At 36.9% G+C, this 20,832-nt stretch overlaps 2 protein-coding genes across 2 annotated transcripts in view; both read right to left on the bottom strand.

The window, feature by feature from the left end:
- Nucleotides 1-513: 513 nt before the first annotated feature.
- cdkl1 (cyclin-dependent kinase-like 1 (CDC2-related kinase)) lies at nt 514-10,680 on the bottom strand. The gene is made up of 10 exons (XM_052151207.1): nt 10,345-10,680; nt 9,757-9,926; nt 6,836-6,957; nt 6,296-6,368; nt 4,558-4,648; nt 4,239-4,439; nt 3,575-3,657; nt 3,416-3,472; nt 2,810-2,965; nt 514-1,202 (listed from the first exon to the last, which is right to left on the bottom strand). Exons 1-10 carry the CDS (start codon nt 10,358-10,360, stop codon nt 1,101-1,103), a joined length of 1,071 nt encoding a protein of 356 aa, XP_052007167.1. The 5' UTR covers nt 10,361-10,680; the 3' UTR covers nt 514-1,100.
- A 1,508-nt stretch (nt 10,681-12,188) lies between these two features.
- Nucleotides 12,189-20,832, bottom strand: part of LOC127660733 (mitogen-activated protein kinase kinase kinase kinase 5-like) — a 47,073-nt gene continuing 38,429 nt past the window's right edge. Inside the window, exons 30-33 of the mRNA XM_052151119.1 lie at nt 20,653-20,745; nt 20,471-20,541; nt 15,275-15,330; nt 12,189-13,140 (exon numbers count right to left, since the gene is read on the bottom strand). Of these exons, the coding sequence (XP_052007079.1) occupies nt 13,053-13,140; nt 15,275-15,330; nt 20,471-20,541; nt 20,653-20,745 (308 nt within the window). The 3' untranslated portion in view covers nt 12,189-13,052. The remainder of the gene's footprint in view (nt 13,141-15,274; nt 15,331-20,470; nt 20,542-20,652; nt 20,746-20,832) is intronic.

The following is a 20,832-nucleotide window of genomic DNA, read 5'->3' as shown; positions in this document are numbered from 1 at the left end:
GAAGCTTGGACTTTTTTATTGTCTTTCTGCAAACCACTTTTGATTGGTGTTACATCTGATTCTCTATATGCATGTGTCAGGAATCTGGAGTGGCTGTTTCTTAGTGATCTGCCTCGTGTAAAAGATAAAGATCTGACTGTGGACAGACTCCAGACTGCACTTCCCAGACTCACCATAGAACTGGATCTGGCTTAGCCAATCACAGCATATCTCAGAACCATTTAAACCATAACTCTCTGTCTGAATGACCAGGCCATGCCAGACAAACAAACTGATGTCACGCCGAGGGACGGATGCAGAAATGTGTACTACTTTAGAGCTGAACCAACACCAACTTTCCACTGAATCAGCTTTAATCAGATACACTCAGACAGTCAGACAGACCGAATAAAAAGTAGTAAAAGAATGTTACATAACAGTTATCAATAAAATCCCAACTGAAGCGTTGTTGGTGTTTTTGTATCTAATTTCTCACTTTATGTCTTATGATGAATGCAAACATTTGAGTACATGTTTCAGAAAGGTCTTTATTGATAAAGTCTCAAAACAAAATGAACAAAAACATTAAGCATATTTAATTTCCCATACATTACTTTTCATGTTTGCAAAACTGTGAATCACATCTCTGAAATTTGGCATCCGGTGCTGGTAAGTGGTTCATTTATTAGCACCAGTCCTCAAGGCAACAAAAATATAATTAAGTCCACTGGGGGTAATAAATGTTGTCAACTAAAACAGGGTTATGTCTCTAGAAAAGCTTTTCGTCATATACAGTATACACACTTTTAAACATAAATAAAGCATCATTATCATTTATAGTATATTATCTAAAATAGGAAAAATGCCCCACAGCGCTAACTCTTCTACAGCACTGATCTCAGTCTCTAATCAAACAATAAAGCACAGCACAACATTCAATTTTATTAATGTTATTATTGCTGTCATACTTTATTTTTTAATATAAATTCCTCTGTGAGTCGTTGCTTTGGCAGTGTGACATCATTGTTCTACAGGCAGAGCAGAGCCCTTTGTCTCGCACACATACACCAGCTGGGAGGTGGATGGTCAGTTTTTATAGGTTCCTGAGGAGTCGACTTCCATCATATGTTGGGCAGATGATAGTTGAATTTGCGCAGGTTGTTGTAGTATTTTCTGTTCTCCACAGCTGGGAACACAGTACTGCTGGCCAACTGGGGAAGATACTAGACAGAGAAAAGGGGCAATCGAAATATTATAATATATTGGAGTTCCTACGGTAAAGGAAAACTTGGAGTTATCATGAAATTTGCAAATTGTATTCCAGGCCTCTTTTCAGCTCTTAAATATTTTCAGCACATAAATCAAAACATATGTTCCTTGAACTTACAAATCCAGACATTTAGACAAGAATTTAAGTGTTAATATCTAAAACTATTGAGTACAAAACTGAGGCTATGGGCAATACCCATTATTTTGTTGCAAATAGTTGTTCCGTGTGGTATCACCATTAGGGTGATCTGTGTCTACTTTGGTCAAATTGGACCCTGTTAATACTATCTCAGCTCTCCTTGTGCATGTGCAACTGAAATACAGGTGTCTAATATGCATTTCTGTGGAGAAATAGATTGCTATCTTCAGATTCATAGCCTACTGTATTAAGTACTTCAAATTCAAATCACATTTTACTACACATCTAATGGGGGTTTTAAGTGAATGTTAGGGATTCTTTGTATAAAGTGGGTTTTTGTGTCTATTTCACAGCATGTAGGGTGAAGATTAACCGCTAGCTGTGATGTGTGTGGCATGTGTGCTGTCTGCGATCCCGCAAAAGTTTAGATAAGGATTTTGATAGTGAACACACAATTTGGAGGAGACGAGATGGATATGCTTGCACTGTTACTATGGAGATGATTCAATAGCAGCCAGGGCTGGACTGGTAATCTGGCATACCGGCATTTTCCCGGTGGGCCGATGCACTTTGGGGGGACGTTCAGGGGTGGAATGGCCATTGGGAGAACCGAGCGGGCCAGTGGATTGTCCACGAAATGTGCTGAATGGGCCGCGATAAGCTAAAATGAGCCGTTGTGTTATGCAGAATGGACCACAAAATGGTGCTGCGATACGCAGAAAAGGACAGTGAACAAGTTTTGGGCCAGTTGCCATGTAAAATCCCAGGCAGATTTCTCTTCCCAGTCCAGCCCTGATAGCAACTGTGCATTTGGATATGTTGCGACAGCGTCAAACTTTTCAAACATGTATTTTACTGCTGTCGAACATGAAGGAAAGCGATGGGATTCCCTTAGATTAATTTTTTTTGGCAAAAATAGAAAAAGCTGCCACAAATAATATGGAGATTGGTTGAATTTGAAAGAGTTCTTATGATCGCAAGTTCACGAAATCCTGAAGGGACTGTTTAATGAGTGACCTGGAACCAGTTCTAATCTTCTTTATTTACGTTGTGTTATTGTATGACCTAAATTTTAGTCCATTCAATTAAAATAATTATGTAGAAACAACAACATTTAAATCTGAGTTAAGTCTACTTGCATCTAGTTACCTTAACTAAAATAGTTAAGTAAATTTGTTACCAAGTTAAGGGAACTTAATTACACAAGTTTTGGAGATATCATTACTCAATTCAATTGAGATCAACTTATTAGGGTTCTCATTGTATGATTGTTTATCTATCTAAATTTACATTTTACAAAATCCTTATCCAGTAATCACAAACAACTGGAAATGTCATGCAATTGTAAAACAAATTCACTGGTCAAAAATTGTGGGAATCCTGATTTCTGTGGGGGAAAAAGTTGTAGTCATGTTAACAGACCCCAAGTGGCAGGTGTTTGCGTGGGTGGCGTGTGCGTTTCTTGCGGTCCAGTTCACGAGTTACACTCTCACTTTCTTCTCGCAGACTGTCAAAGTACGGCTGTTCCAATAACTGCTCACAAGACAACCTCTCTGCTGGATCCATCCGCAAACAACCCTGAAAGAGAGAGAGACAAATGTACTGGTGCTGAATGCGCAGCGGTCTTTTGTATGACTGGTGCGTGTTTGCAGTGTTATTACACAAGCCCCGACCACAAGTAGTGAAATAGTATCTGTAATGTTATTTTTGACAATTTAGCCATTACATAAATAACAGGCGAGCGACTCCGCAGTAAAGGTGATCTGGCAGAGTCTTTACACTGCAAAGTTGAGGCATATTTTCTATCTATTGTGCACAAGAATCAACACTTGACAATGTAATACATTGTTTTCCATGATTGTTATTCATTGCGAATACATTAATGCTGCTTCTGGGTAAATGCAGCATATAAATGCTGGCTAGATGTCACTTCTGTGCCTTTGCAGTGAAAAAACTGCTCTAGATAGGTAAATCTATCTAAAATCAGAATATCATTGGCTCATAATGCAGTGTGTGTGTTTATCTGACCTTCATTAGGCTCAGCGCCTGATATGAGAGGTTCGGATACTTCAGTTCAAGAGGCTCCTATACATAAACACAAATCATGTAATAAAGCGGATGTTAATTTTCTAGATCTTTAAAATTCAACTTATGCAGAATGGGAAAAACCCATAATGAACAGCTCACCATCTCCTGTGGTTCAGGGACACAAACTCCGCTGAAGAACTGGTTAGTGCTAAACACCTGCTGATGGCGAGGAATCAACTCACCTGTAAGCACAACAATAAGAACACACAGAGAAAACACACATTAGAAGCACACACACACACACACACACACACACACACACACACACACACACACTTACTGCACTAAAATGGCATACCGTGTTTAGACACTTAAGATACACCAACACATATATTATTGTCTTTGCATTATAAAAAAATATAAAAATAATTTTAAAGATTCAAGCAAAATAATACAGGAACAGATTTCAAATAAGAAAACAATAGATATATTGTTAAATAAAACTGTATTTGGACACTTTCTGTCTTTCAAATTTTGTGGAAAAAGTCCATGGTTAATGTGATGAACTATACCTGTAATTATTCTACTTGATGGGAACTGACTTCATACATCCACTAAAAATCACCTTGGGACCAGTTGGTTTCAAGAAAAGTGATGCTAGTTCTGAGAAAATCTCTTACAGCATTCTTTGCAGATGTCAGATGGTTTGATATTTTAAAATATAATGCAATGGAATTAATAAAGTGTCCAAATACCTTCTGGGGCAACTGTGGATCCATTCACACAACATATGAAAAGCTGTAATTCTGTGTGAAATCCTGACCTGAAGTTTTCCTGATGAGATAGAGCTGGTCTACATCGGATTTGCCCGGCCATAGAGGGGCGCCAGATAGCAGTTCAGCAAACACACAACCCACTGCCCAGACGTCCACTGGCGGGCCATATTGCGTGTCTCCCACTAAGAGTTCTGGAGCTCGGTACCACCGTGTCGCTACATAATCTGTGTAATAATCACATGGACCAGCTGCAAAGAGAGCAAGTAGTTTCAGATGAGTATAACATGTAAGATATCAGTAACATTTGCTAGGGAGTGTTTGTGGTTTTGTGTTGTATAATGTGTATGTATGTATGTGTTTACATACTGAGGATCCTGGCAAAGCCGAAGTCGCAGAGTTTGATGACCTGATGTTTGGTGATGAGTATATTTTCAGGCTTTATGTCTCTGTGGATACACTAAAAACACATGCACAAATCAGGAGTTTTTAAATCATTACTCTGAATGCTGATCCTGAGTCAGTATGTTTATGCCACATTAAGAATAGTCTAATAAAAACATTGTATCTATAAACAGTGTTCAGTCACTGTAATATCAGCCTTTATCTAAATGACTAACATTTAAACTTTTCATGAGAAATGCTTTTTTAATAAAGTGGCTTTCTAGAATGTTGTTTGGACAAAAACTGTAGCAGGTAACATAAGATTTGAATGTAGTAATGAGACGAAGCCTGGAAGTGTAAACAATATCACCACGGGCTAAATTCACGAAACAGTCCTAAGAATAAAATTATATTTTCTTCTTATTTTCTAGCTTCAGATAAAATGTACAAATATTTTCTATTCCTGAATATACTAAATGATCTTATGTATTTTTGTCATGAATTGCAATTTACAACATTTTTACCAACGTATAATTTACAATAAGATCTTATTATTAACTCTTTACATTATTGTACCTTTAATAAGGCTTTATATATTATTTTATCCCCTTTTCTCGCCAATTTTGGAATGCCCAATTCCCACAACTTAGTAGGTCCTCGTGGTGGCGCGGTTACTCACCTCAATCAGGGTGGTGAAGGACAAGTCTCAGTTACCTCCGCTTCTGAGACAGTCAATCCACGCATCTTATAAATGCTCGTTGTGCATGACACCGTGGAGACTCCCAGCATGTGGAGGCTCATGCTACTTTTTTCGATCCACACACAACTTACCACGCACTCCATTAAGAGCGAGAACCACTAATCGTGACCACGAGGAGGTTACCCCATGTGGCTCTACCCTCCCTAGCAACCGGGCCAATTTGGTTGCTTAGTAGACCTGGCTGGAGTCACTCAGCACACCCTGGATTCAAACTCGTGACTCCAGGGGTGGTAATCAGCGTCAATACTCGCTGAGCTACACAGGTCATATAATCGGGTTTATTAATAACTAATAAGTCATTTAAAATGTATAATAAATCATTAATATGCAGTTATGACAAAATGTATAAAAGGTCAACTTTAATGCAATACTTGCCAATTAACTTAACGTACATGTTATAAATGCTTAATAAAGACACGTAGTCATACTTATATTAATCAATAGCATAAAATGCCATAATTCATGATATATATCACAATGCACCAAAAATAGACAAAGATTGTTAGATTAAAAGGTCTTCACTCACTTCTATTGTCATTTTCAGGTCTTAATGCTCATTCACAGCATTTATCCTTATGACCATTCTGAACTTTATATGTACGTACGTTTCTAATGTTGACAGCTCCTTAATAAATGTGTCCATTTGAAATTAAAGTTCATTTTAACAGGTTACTAATGTTGAATATGTGTTATTATACAGGTGCATTTATAATATTCAAAGTAAACTGGCTTACTGTTTGGCAGGTATGGTATGAAACCAAGTCAAACTTTTATGCATGTTGTTATAACCACATATCAGTGCATTTGTAAATAAATTATTAACTCATTCATGAACCCTTTCCTTAACCTTTATCAAAAAATAACATTAATGTAAAGTGTTTCCAACTTAATTAGTTTCTTAAGAAGATGTTTGTGAATCTGGCCCTTGGTTTAGAAAGTCTGCAGCAGGTTTGAAATTCTTACTTTATGTTTGTGACAGAAGTTCACAGCTTGAAGTGTTTGCCAGATGATTCTTTTTACCATGTGCTCTGGAACACTGAGTGAACACAAACACTTTAGCATCACAACTCAGTTACAGGAAAACAACACAATTATAGTTCACCCTTCTCTGTTCCCTCTGTCAACTTTAACCCACACTATACTAACCTTGGGTACTGATGGGACAGAGCTCTGTGTATGATATAGTGTTGCCTATATATTTCCAAATGTGAGTGTGCTCTTTTGTTTGAGCTTTATTGAAAGTGGACTCATTAATCAGTGCTGTCACATAGAGACAGAGAGTGACAGAGAGAAAGAGAGAGAGAAACAGAAAGAGTTAAATGGTCACAGAGCTGCTTTTTACAGCTCCCACAAGTGCACCGCAGAGGGCAAATGCATCCTGCTGTAAACATTCCACTACATACATGGCTGAGTGTCATAGCAACAAAAACACAATATGTCTGTTAGTGTGAGAAACACAGAGCTGTTTTATAGGTGTGCTTGTGTGTTTATGTGTGCTCTTACCCTCGTGGGTATCTGTCCAGCTCGTTGAGGACAGTGTGGTCGCAGTATTCGAACACCAGATGCAGTTTTCTCTTTCTCCTGAACACTTCGATCAGATTCACCAGGTTGGGATGTTTCAGTTGCTACACACACAAAAAAGGATTTCAGTGTGTGAAAACATACGCAACGTGGACAAAAGTATGTTTGATTGGAAATACCCATCTATTAACAGCTTGGCTATTCCAGTAATTCCAGTGAAGATTAATCTTAATTCTATGGCATACAACAGCATTCCAGAGAACTGTGTGCTTCAGTTTGGAGGAGGGCCCTTTACTATTCCAGCATTACAATGCCCCTATGCACAAAGCCAGGTCCATAAAGAAATGCTTTAATGACTGGCCTACCCAAGGGCCAGACGAGAATATCATTGAAAACCTGTGAGCATAATTGGTACATAGACTGTGAGCCAGACCCAATCACCTATAACAGTGCCTGACCTCACAGATGCACTTTACTTCAAAAATGGTTATTTGCCTGAACTTGATTCAAACATGGATAGTGGTAACACATGTTTGAAATGAGTTTTATAACTTAAAAATAATATGTAATATTAACACAAACACTTTGTGTAGAAAGAACTTAGTTAAATTGGGTAAACCCAACTAAATTAGATGTGTAAATCTTCCTCAAATCTCTCTTAATTCTTTATGTACTAACAGTGAAAGAGAATGTTAGCATGCTAAATAAATGCTGGTTGGAAGCACTACAGTTTAGTAACTAGCGAGCAAACAATTTAATGTACGACATCTACCTGTCCTCATCATTAGCTCATGCTTCACTCTTCATTATAATGGTAACCGCAAAACTCAAACAAAACAGAAACTCTTTTAAATCTCAACATAACAACATTAAACACTAACAAGTATCCACATTAATATTCATATTGCGCACAAACACTCAAAATAACACTTAATTTCAACATTTACTCTCCCTATCAAATCCCATGCAAAGCATGCTGGAAAATGGATATCCCCTACCCAGTTTCACTAATGCTACATTAAAGATGCTGTAAGTGATTTTAGCCATTCTGGAATTTCAACAAAATTTCCAAAACACCACACTCCAAAGATACCAAATGAGCTATTTTGAGACTGACACCAAGCAATAATGGTGCCCTCAACTGGCAACTGTTATGAACAACATGGCATCAAAATGGCATTAAGCCTCAATAATTAGCTTAATCTACAATAGTATGAAAACACACATAATTATTGAGAAGCAGAAAGCATCATTGTCTGCATCTGGCAGACACATTTTGTTTGCTGTTTACAGAGTCTAGAACTGTCACAGAGATCAGTGAGATGTCTCGCAACACTTATTTCATTCATATCTTTCAGGGAGTAGGACATTTTTTTGCATACCTTTCCATGAAAGAAAATAGCTTACAGCACCTTTAACACCACAAAAAATACTCATGTAGTCCCAACTCAAATTGATTAAGTAAACTTCCATTTTACCAATTTAAATTTATAGAATGCAATGAAATCAAGTTGTGATGCAATGTTCTAGAATTGTGTTGATTTTGATCAATTTAATGAAGCATACTGAACAAACAGCAAAAAATCTGTTTGTGTGTCTGAATGAGAGCAAATCCACACAGCCATGTGGAAACCCTTCCCAGAAGATTGAAATCTGTTACAGCAGCAAAATGAGTGATTGATGCCTACATTTTGATTTGAGATGTTAAGGTGACCACTTGTTTAGCCATATAGTGCAGTTTATATGTGTCTATTTAATTGTATGTGTGTTTAAACATGTATGCTGAAAGAGACAATGATAATGTCTCATCAGATGCATATCATAAAAACACACCCTCATCTCCAACAGCTGTGTAAAGTTATAGCCAATTTTACAACTTCGTTACCAGGACGATGCTATGTCAACAAACCTTACAACCCTAAAACTAATGTAAAAATGACAATGTAAACAGCTTTACATCTCAAATAATACACAAGACTTAATGCAAGTGCGTTAATAAAATTATGAGCTTCACATTTCTGTTTAAACCCTCAAAAATTGGCCACATTCTTTTCCATTTTAAGCGCCTCACTGAAACATATATTATTTTTTTATGTTTTTTTTTTTTTTTAAAGAAAATCAGGGAAGAGTTGAAACTAATTTTTGTGGTTATCAACATTTTGCCACAAATGCAGTCTATTGAGCTTAACTTGTATTGAACCTGGAAAATTCCTTTAACAACATTAGTTAACACGAGCTAACAATGAACAATACTTAAGAATGTATTAATCTTATAATCTAACTAACAATCAACAGTGGTATTTTTATTAACTAACATTAGCAAAGATTTATAAATTATGTAAAAAGGATACTATGCATTAACTAATGCTAACGAATGGAAAGTGTTAATGTAACAGAACAATTCTGAACTGAAAAATAAGTGTAAATTCACCTCCTTATGAACTAACCAAGACTAGAACTGGCACATTTAGACAATAATAGAGATTTAATTTATTAACACTTTTTCCAGCCTGTGGAACAGTAACTGGCCGTCATTATTAAAGAAATAAAATAACCCTGAAGGGAGAGGAAGAAGAAAACCAAGAATATTCATTTATGCATAACTGTGAAATTAATTGGTAAGCCAGTGTTGGCTGATGTGTTAGATCTTCAAAGGGCCACAGCTCTGCTCTCACCTTAAAGAGTTTGCAAATCACACAAGAGCCCCAAACACTGATTATATTCAATACATCTCGCCTATAACACCACAATACGGATGGCACACACGCTTCTCCCACTATTAATAACATTGATTCCTCGTGTAAAGGCTACAACTATTACTAGTGCTAATAAAAAAGAATGACAAAGAACCTAAATGACTTATTTTATCCCTAAAACATTCATTATATCGAGTGTTAGCCTACCTTTAGCATACGGATTTCTCTGAGCGCTATTTTCTTAATGATGGGATCGTCCTCAGACTCCACGAACTTCTTGATGGCGACGATTTGTTCGGTGTCTTTATTCCTGCACTTGAACACGACGCCGTATGAGCCCTCTCCGATCTTACTGATCTTTTCATACTTCTCCATCTCTGTCACACCACACCACCAGCAGAACACACTTAACAATCATCTTTACGTTGATATAAATGCAACTGGTTAACTAAAGCCATACGTGACGTGAGGGTTGAAATGGCACATTCATGCAGAATGATACACAAAACATGAATCCTCACATTGTATTTATTTGTACCTCACCAACAAGTCACTCAATTGTAAATGTCTATTGAAAATGTATAAGAAAATCTTTATTTGAGGTATTACTGTTGTTGTTGAAAGGACTACAGTGCTTTAGTGAGCTAAAGTGTGATGGATAAGAGTGAATGCAGTTTAAGAGTAGCAAAATACTGATTTTAAGTTGCATCTGCTGATGTTCAATAGTGCCGAGTAAATTTATAAAAAAAAAACATACTTGATACAGAACAAAAATTTGATTTACACACCGCTTACCTGTTATATGCCGCATCCAAAAAAAAACTAAAAATATTCTAATAAAAAAAAAAAATAATAATACGAAAGCATACACAATTCGTGATTTGTCAAATAAACCGGAAAGCTGGATGGCACGCGCTCGTGGCCGCTGTCACTTGTGTGCAAGTGACGGACGGATGAAGCCGTGTGTCCACGGAGCTTGAGAATGTGTTTGAGTTCGCATGGAGAAGAAAACACGCTATTTACAACGGCCTGGTCGCCACAGAAACTGAGTCCAGACTCCGCCTCCAATCCGCGCGCGCTTCAGTCTGCACGGCAACACGATGAAACCTACAAACAAGTCGCGCTGTCTGACCCGAGATCGCAGTGGGACAGTAAAACCATTCATCCGATTACACAATGTATATGAAACTGCTGCAAAGCCGTTGTTTCCAGATGTAAACACACCCGTGTCGCGTGAGCGTTTTGTGTGCCTGCACGCGGATAATCAGTGAATTAACATCAGGCATACATGGAATGTTTTAGTAACGCTTTACAATTAGGTTCCAATTGTTAACATGAACAACAATGAACAATACTTTTACAGCATTTATTAAACTTGGTTAATGTTAATTTAATTTTTAAACTCAAAACTTGTTTATGTTATCATTAGTTAATGCACCATGAACCAACATTGACCAAGATTTAAAAAAATAAAATATATTTTTCATTGTTAAGTTTACAATACCTAATTCACTAACTAATGTTAACGAATGGAAACTTAACGTTAAGTGTTACTGAATGTTATTTGTTGTTTGAAAAGTACAAAAGCACACTTGATTAGGAACACTATAGTATTAGTGCCCAGTGTGGTCTTCTGCTGTTGTAGTCCATTTGCCTCAAGGTTTGATGCGTTGCACATTCTGAGATGCTATTATGCTCACTACAATTGTACAGAGCAGGGACCGATTACTGACCCTTGACTACCAGGGGGCCCTTGACTGCCCAGTGGTGCCCTGGGCTTTAAGGCTGCGTGATCTAGTTTGGTGATCCTCCCTCTTGAAAACCCTTTTGGACATGAACAACGACCCCCCCCCCATCAACTTTTGTGTGGAGGGGGGCCCTTGGAGATAATTGGCCCCAGGGCCTTTGCAAGTCACAATCTGTCCCTGGTACAGAGTGGTAATCTGAGCTACCATAGCCTTTGTCAGCTCGAACCAGTCTCCGTTAACTGCAACTCAGCAAGGAGTTTCCATCTGCAGAACTGCCGCTCAATGGATATTTTAAGTTTTTGGCACTATTCTGAGTAAACTCAGATAGTGTTGTGCATGAAAATCCCAGGAGATCAACAGTTACACATATACTCAAACCAGCCTGTCTGACATCAAAAATCATGCTAATCACAGAGATCAGATTTTTCCCTCCACTCTGATGGTTGATGTGAACATTACCTGACACTCCTGACCTGTATCCGCCTGATTATATGCATTACACTCCAGACACACGATTGGCTGATTAGATAATCACATGAATAAGGAGTTGTAAAGGTTTTCCTAATAAAATGCTCAGTGAGAGTATTCAAGAGAACAAACTCTTTCAGTTGACTACACTAAACAAACTGTTATCGTCAATGTACTTTACTACTGTTCTAATTACGACACCTACAAAATTATAAACCTGCCCATTACAGACACCTTTGGACAATACGTTATTTGGCCCATTAATAAACCTTTTTAGTGAGCATGTCTGATCATGTTGGTTTAGAAAGGTTTTACTATATTTGTGATTTTCAGACTCCCAAAAAATGTGCCAGAACAGAATGATGGATACCTGCAGGAGCTGCGAGTCTCGTTTCAAATGAAGTGACTTTCACAAACACACTGTTAACAATTGCCTTTTTATTACAAAAGCTGCATACATTAAAACTAAAGCAACGGAAATACTCGAGCTATCACAGTAACCTCACATCTCCCATGTTTTGTCATTTTTAAATAAAAAAAAGAAAATGTACAAAAGTGCTTACATGGTGCAAGTATGAATTAAAGTTCCTTTTAAAAAGATATAATTGAAAACTTTAAAATATTACTCTGCTGGAGATGGAAGTGAAAGAGAAAATTACTTGCAGCAGAAATATATTCACCCAGTAACATGAGGGCAAAACGCATTACTCACATGAATCGGCTGAATAAATAACACTCACTCACTCTCCCCAAATTGCAGGTGTGAAAGCCTGCCGTTTTAAATCCACATTAACACAAAACCTTCATGAAAGCTCAAGTTGGTTACATGTTTAATAAAACGGTTCCCTCATATGGCACTTTTTAAGTAGCTTTTTTTTTTTTTTTTTTGCTCAAATGCAACTTTTAAGTTATTTTTATTACAATTATTATTTTACACTTTGAATGGCTATAATTAATAAGGTTAAAAAATGTTGAGCAGGTTTCACATGCAGTTCTAGCAATTGTTTGACTTGCATATGACTGGCTGCTGTAGAACTACATGCAAATATGCTTCTGAAAGCCCATTCAGAACTTCATGCAGTTTGTTTCTGAATGAGCAGCTGCAGTGGACAGAAGTCTGGCTGTGGGCAGAGTATTGCACAAGGCTGCAGTGAGATTTTGCACTAAGCGCAGTCTGCTCATTAACTCAGCTGTGGTCGTCCAGTACATCGGTCCTGTTCCAAATGAAAGCATCATGGGTACTGCAATGGCTCCAAGTGCAGCGTGTCTGAATGTCTAGGGGTGGAGCTAATAACTGTTCTCATGTCCAGCCAGGATGTAGAGGTTACTGAGAGCTGTGGGGTTATCCGTGGGCCTGCTCTCCAGAACAACCACCCTAAATATAGAGACACCCACATATATCATTATTACACAAATACATTTCCCAGAATCAACATGTACCATATACAGGAGATATGTGTGAAAGACAGTGATGAAGATGCCAATGTAGAGGGGTTGCTTGAGGTTGGTGCCAGTGTGTGGTCGCGTCCTCAAGCAACAGGTAACAGATGAAATTACAGCACAGACACCAGGCCTGGCACTGCCAGTGTAAATAAAAGATGTAGATCAAGGAGGGAGAGTGAAAGAGAGAGACAGCTTGTCCTAATGAGGGTCCTGGGGTGGTACAGCGGCATTGTGTATGCAGTGTCAACAAATGATGTCACAGATCAGTATCTCTGACAAAACAAACCAACAGTTTTAAATGGAATTAAATATGAAGTGTGCAATTTCAGGGCCACTAGCAGCATCCTCATTTGATATTGCAAAAATAATGCTTTCTGAAAACTCTCCCTGTCTGACAATGGACCCTTGTCACATAGCTGACTTGGAGAGCGGAATTAGATGCAGGGTTGGGAGGGTTACTTTTGAAATGTATTCCACTACAGATTACAGAATACATACTGTAAACAGTAATTTGTAATGTATTCTGTAAGATTACTCAGGGTCAGTAATGTATTCTAAATACTTTGGATTACTTTTTCAGCACTGGTAGATTTGTTTCACTTGTTTAGACTAGAAATACTCTGCCAGTACAGTAAGACAAAACACAAGTTAAAAATATATTCTCTGAAAAACCTAAATATCTTATCCAAATCCAACTGATCTTGTTTTAAGGATTTTTAGATATTTTTACAGGAAAACAATACAAAAATGATCAAGAAAAAGATTTGTGCCCTAATATCAAAAGGTCTTTCTAGAAAAAAGAAATTATGATCCAATGTGAATTTTCTTGATAAATATATGATCGTGTCTGGTAACATGTGGATGTAAAATGGCTAGAAATAGCATTTTATCTTAGCGTAAAGCTGACAGTTTACACAAGTTTTATTTCTATTTCTTCTGCTCCAAACTTACTTCAAACTTACTTCTCTGTCTGCTCGTATGAATATAACACATCATAAGAAAGTGTTTCATCTCTGTTCAAATGAATCGCATCATTTATATGTATAAATGTTTACCATCTGAAAGGACTCAATATGAAATGAAAAAGTAATCTCTTTAGTAATCCAAATACATTTTTTAATGTAACTGTATTCTAATGACCAATTATTTAAATTGCAACTGTAGTGGAATACAGTTACTTATATTTTGTATTTTAAATAAGTAATCCCGTTACATGTATTCCGTTACTCCCCAACCCTGAGTAGATGCTTAGGAGGGTAAACTTAAATTGTGGAGAATGGGAGACCATAGCAAATAACATTTTTGCTTACCTGTTTGCTCCAAAAAATGTTTTTATAAATAAATACAAAAATCAATGACTACGCTTTCACAGGTTTACAAAAGATGATACAAATATGGAGCGCTAGATAACAGCAGTAAGAAGAGAAAAATAAACCAAATTTTCTGTCACTCCCTCAACAGCTGTTTGAAGCCTCATCACAGCTGTGGTAACCGATTTAAAAATGTATTCCAGGGTAATGTAATACAAATTACAATGGTATACATTTACACTAAATATTTAAAAAATTGAAAATATAAAAAAAGTTTGCTACATTTACGTCGTTAAAAGCGGCGGACAAACAGGTTGGACAAACTGGTAGCTTCCACTCTTAACTCAAGCTATTGGTTGAGCCAATGTTGCTGTGTTAGGCTGGTCAGGATTCTCAAACCAACAGCAATGTTTTGATAGCACCACAAAGCCACATTATTTACACTTTTCATGGAAATCAACCAGCAAACCGCTTGGTAAACTGACTTCAAAATTTCCCTGAAGTTTGGGTCAGACTTTGAGATCTCAATTCTCTCACTATAGAAACAAATCCAGCCAGGGAAACCATGTTCTCCCTAGCGGCTTTTCTCCTTCTCATGTAACTATTTATTTTGCCTTCAAGTGGGGGAGGGAAAAGGCTAGATGAGGACATCGAGAGGGTGGAGAGAAATGTTTCCAGGTGACAACAGGGGAAACAGAAGGAAACAGATGATGATGTAAGGATAAATAGAGGAAAGTGATTTGATCCAGTTCTAACCTGTCTGATCCCAGGAGTCTGAACACTCTGCTTGGGTCGGAAATCTCTTGTGTGACCTACAGACAGACAAGTGGAAATATTCTTTAATAAACAAGTGTACATCTGCAGAAATAGAGTCCCAGCAGAGTTCCTATTAGTTTCATAAAAGACAACAAAAAGGACAAAAACATTTAGTTATAATAAAATTGAGACATTTTTTCCACATTTCAAACCTTCCTGCTCAAATTTTTTTCCCCAATATAGATTCAATGAAATCGTACTACCCTTTTCCCCCTGCTTTTTACTTTGCTATAGCACACGAAAGACCTGGCCCATGTCACCCGATTGTGAAATAGCACTTTATGCTAATTATTTAACAACAGGCTGCTACAATGAATACATCTGAGGAACAACTATTTCCAGTAACTGGATTTGCCAAAATTAGTTTTTAACATCCACAAGCGCAAGTGTATATTTAGCTTTGTTTGCAAATATTTGTCTGTAACAGTCAAAAAATCTGACCAGTGAGAGTGAAAACACATTTTCCACTAATTTCCTGTTGTGGAATAATTTGAATGAGCAGTGAACAGAGGTATCATTGCTTTTAGACCTTCCCTTTAACGGGATAGTTCACCCAAAAATGAAAATCCTCTCATCATTTAATCACTTTCATGCCATTCCAGATGTATGACTTTCTTCTGCTGAACACAAACATTTTTAGAAGAATATCTCAGCTCTATAGGTCCTTTCAACACAAGTGAATGGTAAACAGACATTTGAAGCTCCAAAAACCACATAAAAGCAGCATGAAAGTAATCCATATGACTCCAGTGGTTAATCTATGTTTTATGAAGCAATGCAGCACTTTGGGTGAGAAACAGATCAATATTTAAATCCTTTTTCTCTATACAGATTTACAGAGTAAAGAGATTTATAGTTAAAAAAGGACTTAAATATTGATCCGTTTCTCACCACACTTATATCACTTCTGAAGATATAGATTTAACCACTGGAGTCGTATGGATTATTATTATGCTGCCTTTATATGATTTTTAGAGCTTTAACATTCTGGTCATCATTCACTTGCATTGTATGGACCTAAAGAGCTGAAATATTCTTCTAAAAATCTTTTTTGTGTTCAGCAGAAGGAAGGATACACTTCTGGGAAGGCATGAAAGTGAGTAAATGATGAGAGAATTTTAATTTTTTGGTTGAACTATCCCCTTTACTGTTTTCCTGTCTAAGTAGGCAGTTCTTGGCCGGAATGAGATGCAATGTGGACCAGACTTTGTCAATTGTAAAAAGTTTGGTTCTGTGAGACCACACCCAGTCTCACAAACTTTTAACAATGGATGGAGACATCACACACACACACAGCAAGAAAACTACAACAGGTGGCAGCAATGCAGGTGCACCACCTGCCATGCTTCATAGCTTACCCTACACACAGGGGTGTAGGTGTGGAGCGCTTTTCTGTGGAGTCATAAAGGAGAAAAACAGCTGAATAATTAAATTCAATTACTCTCTGGCCAGTGGAAGCTTTCTGATTGTACATTAATTTTCCATCATCCATCACACCCTGTCATCTAAAGACACACACTTTCTGTCTGTCACACATGCACACACACACTATCATATGTCATAAAGACACCGCACTTCACCTCCAGGAGACCTCTGGCCTTTTATTGTTGCACACGGCTGCACAGCCAAGAAACATGAAACAAAATCCCACACACATCACCTATTACAACTACACACTATCACTGTGCATGCACACACACTGAAATGGGCTGAAATGAGCTTTTGTTCCCATGTTAAGTGTGTCGATATATTTTGTTCCATGTGCAAGTGTGTACCATTGTAACTGAGGGGAGCAACCTTACAGGGCATTCACACATACAGCAATTTTATCACTAGAAGTCAATGAATGGCTATATTGTTGGAAGTAGTAGCCGCTAAAAGGGGTGGATGCCCTATTGCTATTGGTGTGCTGCACAACTGGCTGTGGCTGTTGGAGGTTAACGTGTTTGTATATAAACTGCAGCAGAAGGGCTGGGAATTGATACAAATTTATCGATCCAAATCTGATTCACAAGCTCTTGAGTCGATCTGATCGATTAAATATCGATTCTTATGGTTATATTTAAGTTATAATGTCACTTTTGCTTAAATATTAAATAATTTCTCTCCCAGCTAATGCTGTTAATTACACAGGGGACCTTCATACAAGGTATATATCCTATATATCCATTATATGGCTACATCACTCTACTCTCTCCTCTCCACCAATAGCTGGTGTGCAGTGCGCGTACTGGCGCACTATGACTGCCGTTGCATCATCCAGGTGGATGCTGCACACTGGTGGTGGTTGAGGAGAGTCCCCTGTTCTGTGTAAAGCACTAAGTTTATGGTCAGAAAAGCGATACATAAATGTAATGTTCATTCATTCATATATTAGGAAAATATACATTTTACTAATTATATTTTATTAGGATTTTTGGTTTCATTTCTGTCACATTTCAGCTTTATAATAATGAACAAATCTATGTATTCAATCAATAAATATGATATAGCATGTTATTTTTTGTTACATGTTTATTGTACACTTCTACATTTACGTACATTGATTTGTTGAACGTGTTAAAACTGGTACTGTCTCTAAGGAAACTGGAATTGCTGTAAAAATGGTCTGTAAATGAGCACATTTTAATGACACTCGAATTTGTCTCATCTGTGCCATGCGTGATTAGCATACATTTTTTATTTTTTGTGGTTTTTCCATCAACAACTGACTGTATAGAACAGAAAGGGTATTAAAAAAACAGTATTTAATGAAAAATGGGTTGTGTGGATGTCGCCTTTGGACACTTTTACTCTCAACATACAGTAAAAGGATCTAGCTGCTGTACAATCCACCACTTTACTACACAATTACTGTGAGTGAAATTGACAGTTACCAGCCTGTTGCTAAATATATACATTTTAGTCACAAAGTGCGAAATTTGGTTGGAAATGTGAGTGATTTACTCTCATAAAGCTAGTTTTCATCCACTTTTCACGCCGTTTTGTTATCGACAAAGTGAAAATGTGTAAAAAATGTGCAAAATTTGCCGTCTTCTGCCTGTTTCCATTCAAATGGCCTTTTATCGATAAAAATAGTGTGCATGATGTCATGCATAAAAAAACACTGTCACATAAGTTTTGGTTTATCACAAAAGAAATCTGCCCGTAAGCGGTTTTCATACAGAAATGTGTTTATCGCTATAATTGTGAACCTTTCACCTCCCAGATGTCCCTAATCCCCCTAATTTGGTAAAATGGGGCGAGTATTGAGACAATTAATTGAAATTAGCCAGCTTACTGTCATTTTAATTTCACAAATCTTATGGAGTTTTGTGTTCCTTGCCACAGTCGCTTTCAGCTTGCTCACTGGAGTTATTAATACAATTATTATTTAATTACTTATTTTTAAACACAATAAACAATCGTATCTTATCTTATTACACAATGATGATTCATCGACATTATAGTTTTATCTTCTGTTAATGTCTGATCTTCTGTAAAGCTGCTTTGAAATGATGTGTGTTGTGAACGGCGCTATACAAATAAAATTGACTTGACAAATAAATGCAATCAGAAAAGGAGGAATTGCAATCAAAAGGGAGCAGTTGCCCTTCTGATAGGACTGTAATATTGGTCCTGATTTTGCGCTTATCGCAGGGTGCCACTAGTCATGGCCCTGTTCAAGCTGGCAATCAAGAAGTGGTGGATCGTTGTGTGTTTGCGGTGTGCACAACTATTAAAGAAAAATCCATGCAATGTAATATCAGGGTTTACATATGATCCATTCCTGATATTCATTAGGCTATTTTAAACAATCATCTAATCAAAAGCATCGCTGTCACAACCACATTATGTCCCACATATTTGTCCAGCAACTTTTAATAACCAACTGAACTTGACTGTCATTTAAAATAAATTTTAGCATCATAATGCAATACATTTTCTGAAGAAGCTCAGCAAATGCGATCCGAGGTCAAGGGGGTTAGATTTAAAATATTCAAAAGCTAATTTTCTGAAAGTGAACTCATTGGACAAATAGTTCTGATGAAAAAAAGTGGAGAACATTCTGATAATCTCATTCAGCCGATTTATTTCATCATTTACAGGGTAAAGCTAATTAAAATTTGTGTAAATTTAAGTATATAGGGCTAACAATATAATTTTTTTTCTTTATTTTTTTTCCCTTTAATTTAATGCTTTATTTGTTTGGCAATTATTTGATTTAATACAAGGAATTTTGCCAGTTATTTCTTTCCAAAAGTAAGCTAAACAACAATTTCATAGATTTGGGCTATAAAAGCACACTGAAGCTTTTCTCCTTGTATTGTATATTTATTTTTTTATTTAAAATTTGTGCATAGAAATTATATGTTTTTTTTTTGTTTTGTGGACTATTATTCTGAACGGTGTTGAAAGTCAGTTTTAATAAATAAACAGATGGCTACCGTGATTAATTTCAATGCAAAGAGTGGCCATTAATTTGTTCTCCATGCAATTGTCGATGACAGGTGCATGATACATTTTAGATATTGTGACCAATCCATAACAGTGCAAGTAATGCTTCACGTACAATAAATTGTCTTTCAAGGATGTATACCTTGTCGTCATGATAAACACAGGCTATTGACTGGGGTAAATTCTGTCATGTGACACTATTTTTGCATTAATAAAAATTTTCCAAACCAGTTTTTTGCGGCATTTGAAGTATCGACATAGTGTTGATGCGCTAGAGTTAAACGGAAAAATATTATGTAGACACCGGAATTTTTGCGATAATTTGCGTTTCCATCAGCTATATCGGTAAACTTTTTGATGCGCTACACTTTTTGTGTACTCTTGGATGGAAACATTGTAATTGTACTGTAAAAGGAGACGAATCAAAGAACCGATACCACTCACAGTAGCATACATTTCTCCATTAATGTGAAACTGAACTACAATATCTAACATGAGATGGATCATGTGTGCTCTCAATGTCTTCACTCCTATTGGTAGCTTTAAAAATAAACTTTCCTGAATCTTACATTTCACAATAAACAGAGGGAAAAAGTTTAAATTAAATAACTGAATATTACTTTTGAGTTTAGAAAGTTCACTATGGTTTGCAGAAACCATTGGGTCAAGATGTGTAAGTGTGTTATTGTGTGCGTTTACCTCATTTGACTTGAAACTCTTTCCCTGCATCCCATGTTTCCAGAAGGCCAGAACACTGTCCTGCAGACACACTGATACAAGCATATACACCCGTAAGACTACACAGACCCAAACACAGAAAGATAAAAACAAAGACAGACAGCAGCAGCACAGGTGAATGAGAGCAAAAGTGAATCTCTTACCTACAGAGTCGACACAGAAGTCAAAGCTTAGCTCAGATGCCAGTTTCTTATTAGACTTCAGCTTTCCCAGCAAGTTTACTATTTTTACAGTCTCTACAAACACACATATACACACATAAGATAAGAGACAGGACTAACCCACAAATCTACAAAAGCTTTAACATTTTTTGAATGCATATT

Source organism: Xyrauchen texanus, chromosome 20 (genome assembly GCF_025860055.1).
Source record: "Xyrauchen texanus isolate HMW12.3.18 chromosome 20, RBS_HiC_50CHRs, whole genome shotgun sequence".
NCBI lineage: Eukaryota > Metazoa > Chordata > Actinopteri > Cypriniformes > Catostomidae > Xyrauchen > Xyrauchen texanus.
Note: the sequence above shows the minus strand (reverse complement) of the source record. Positions and strands in the feature narration are given on the sequence as shown.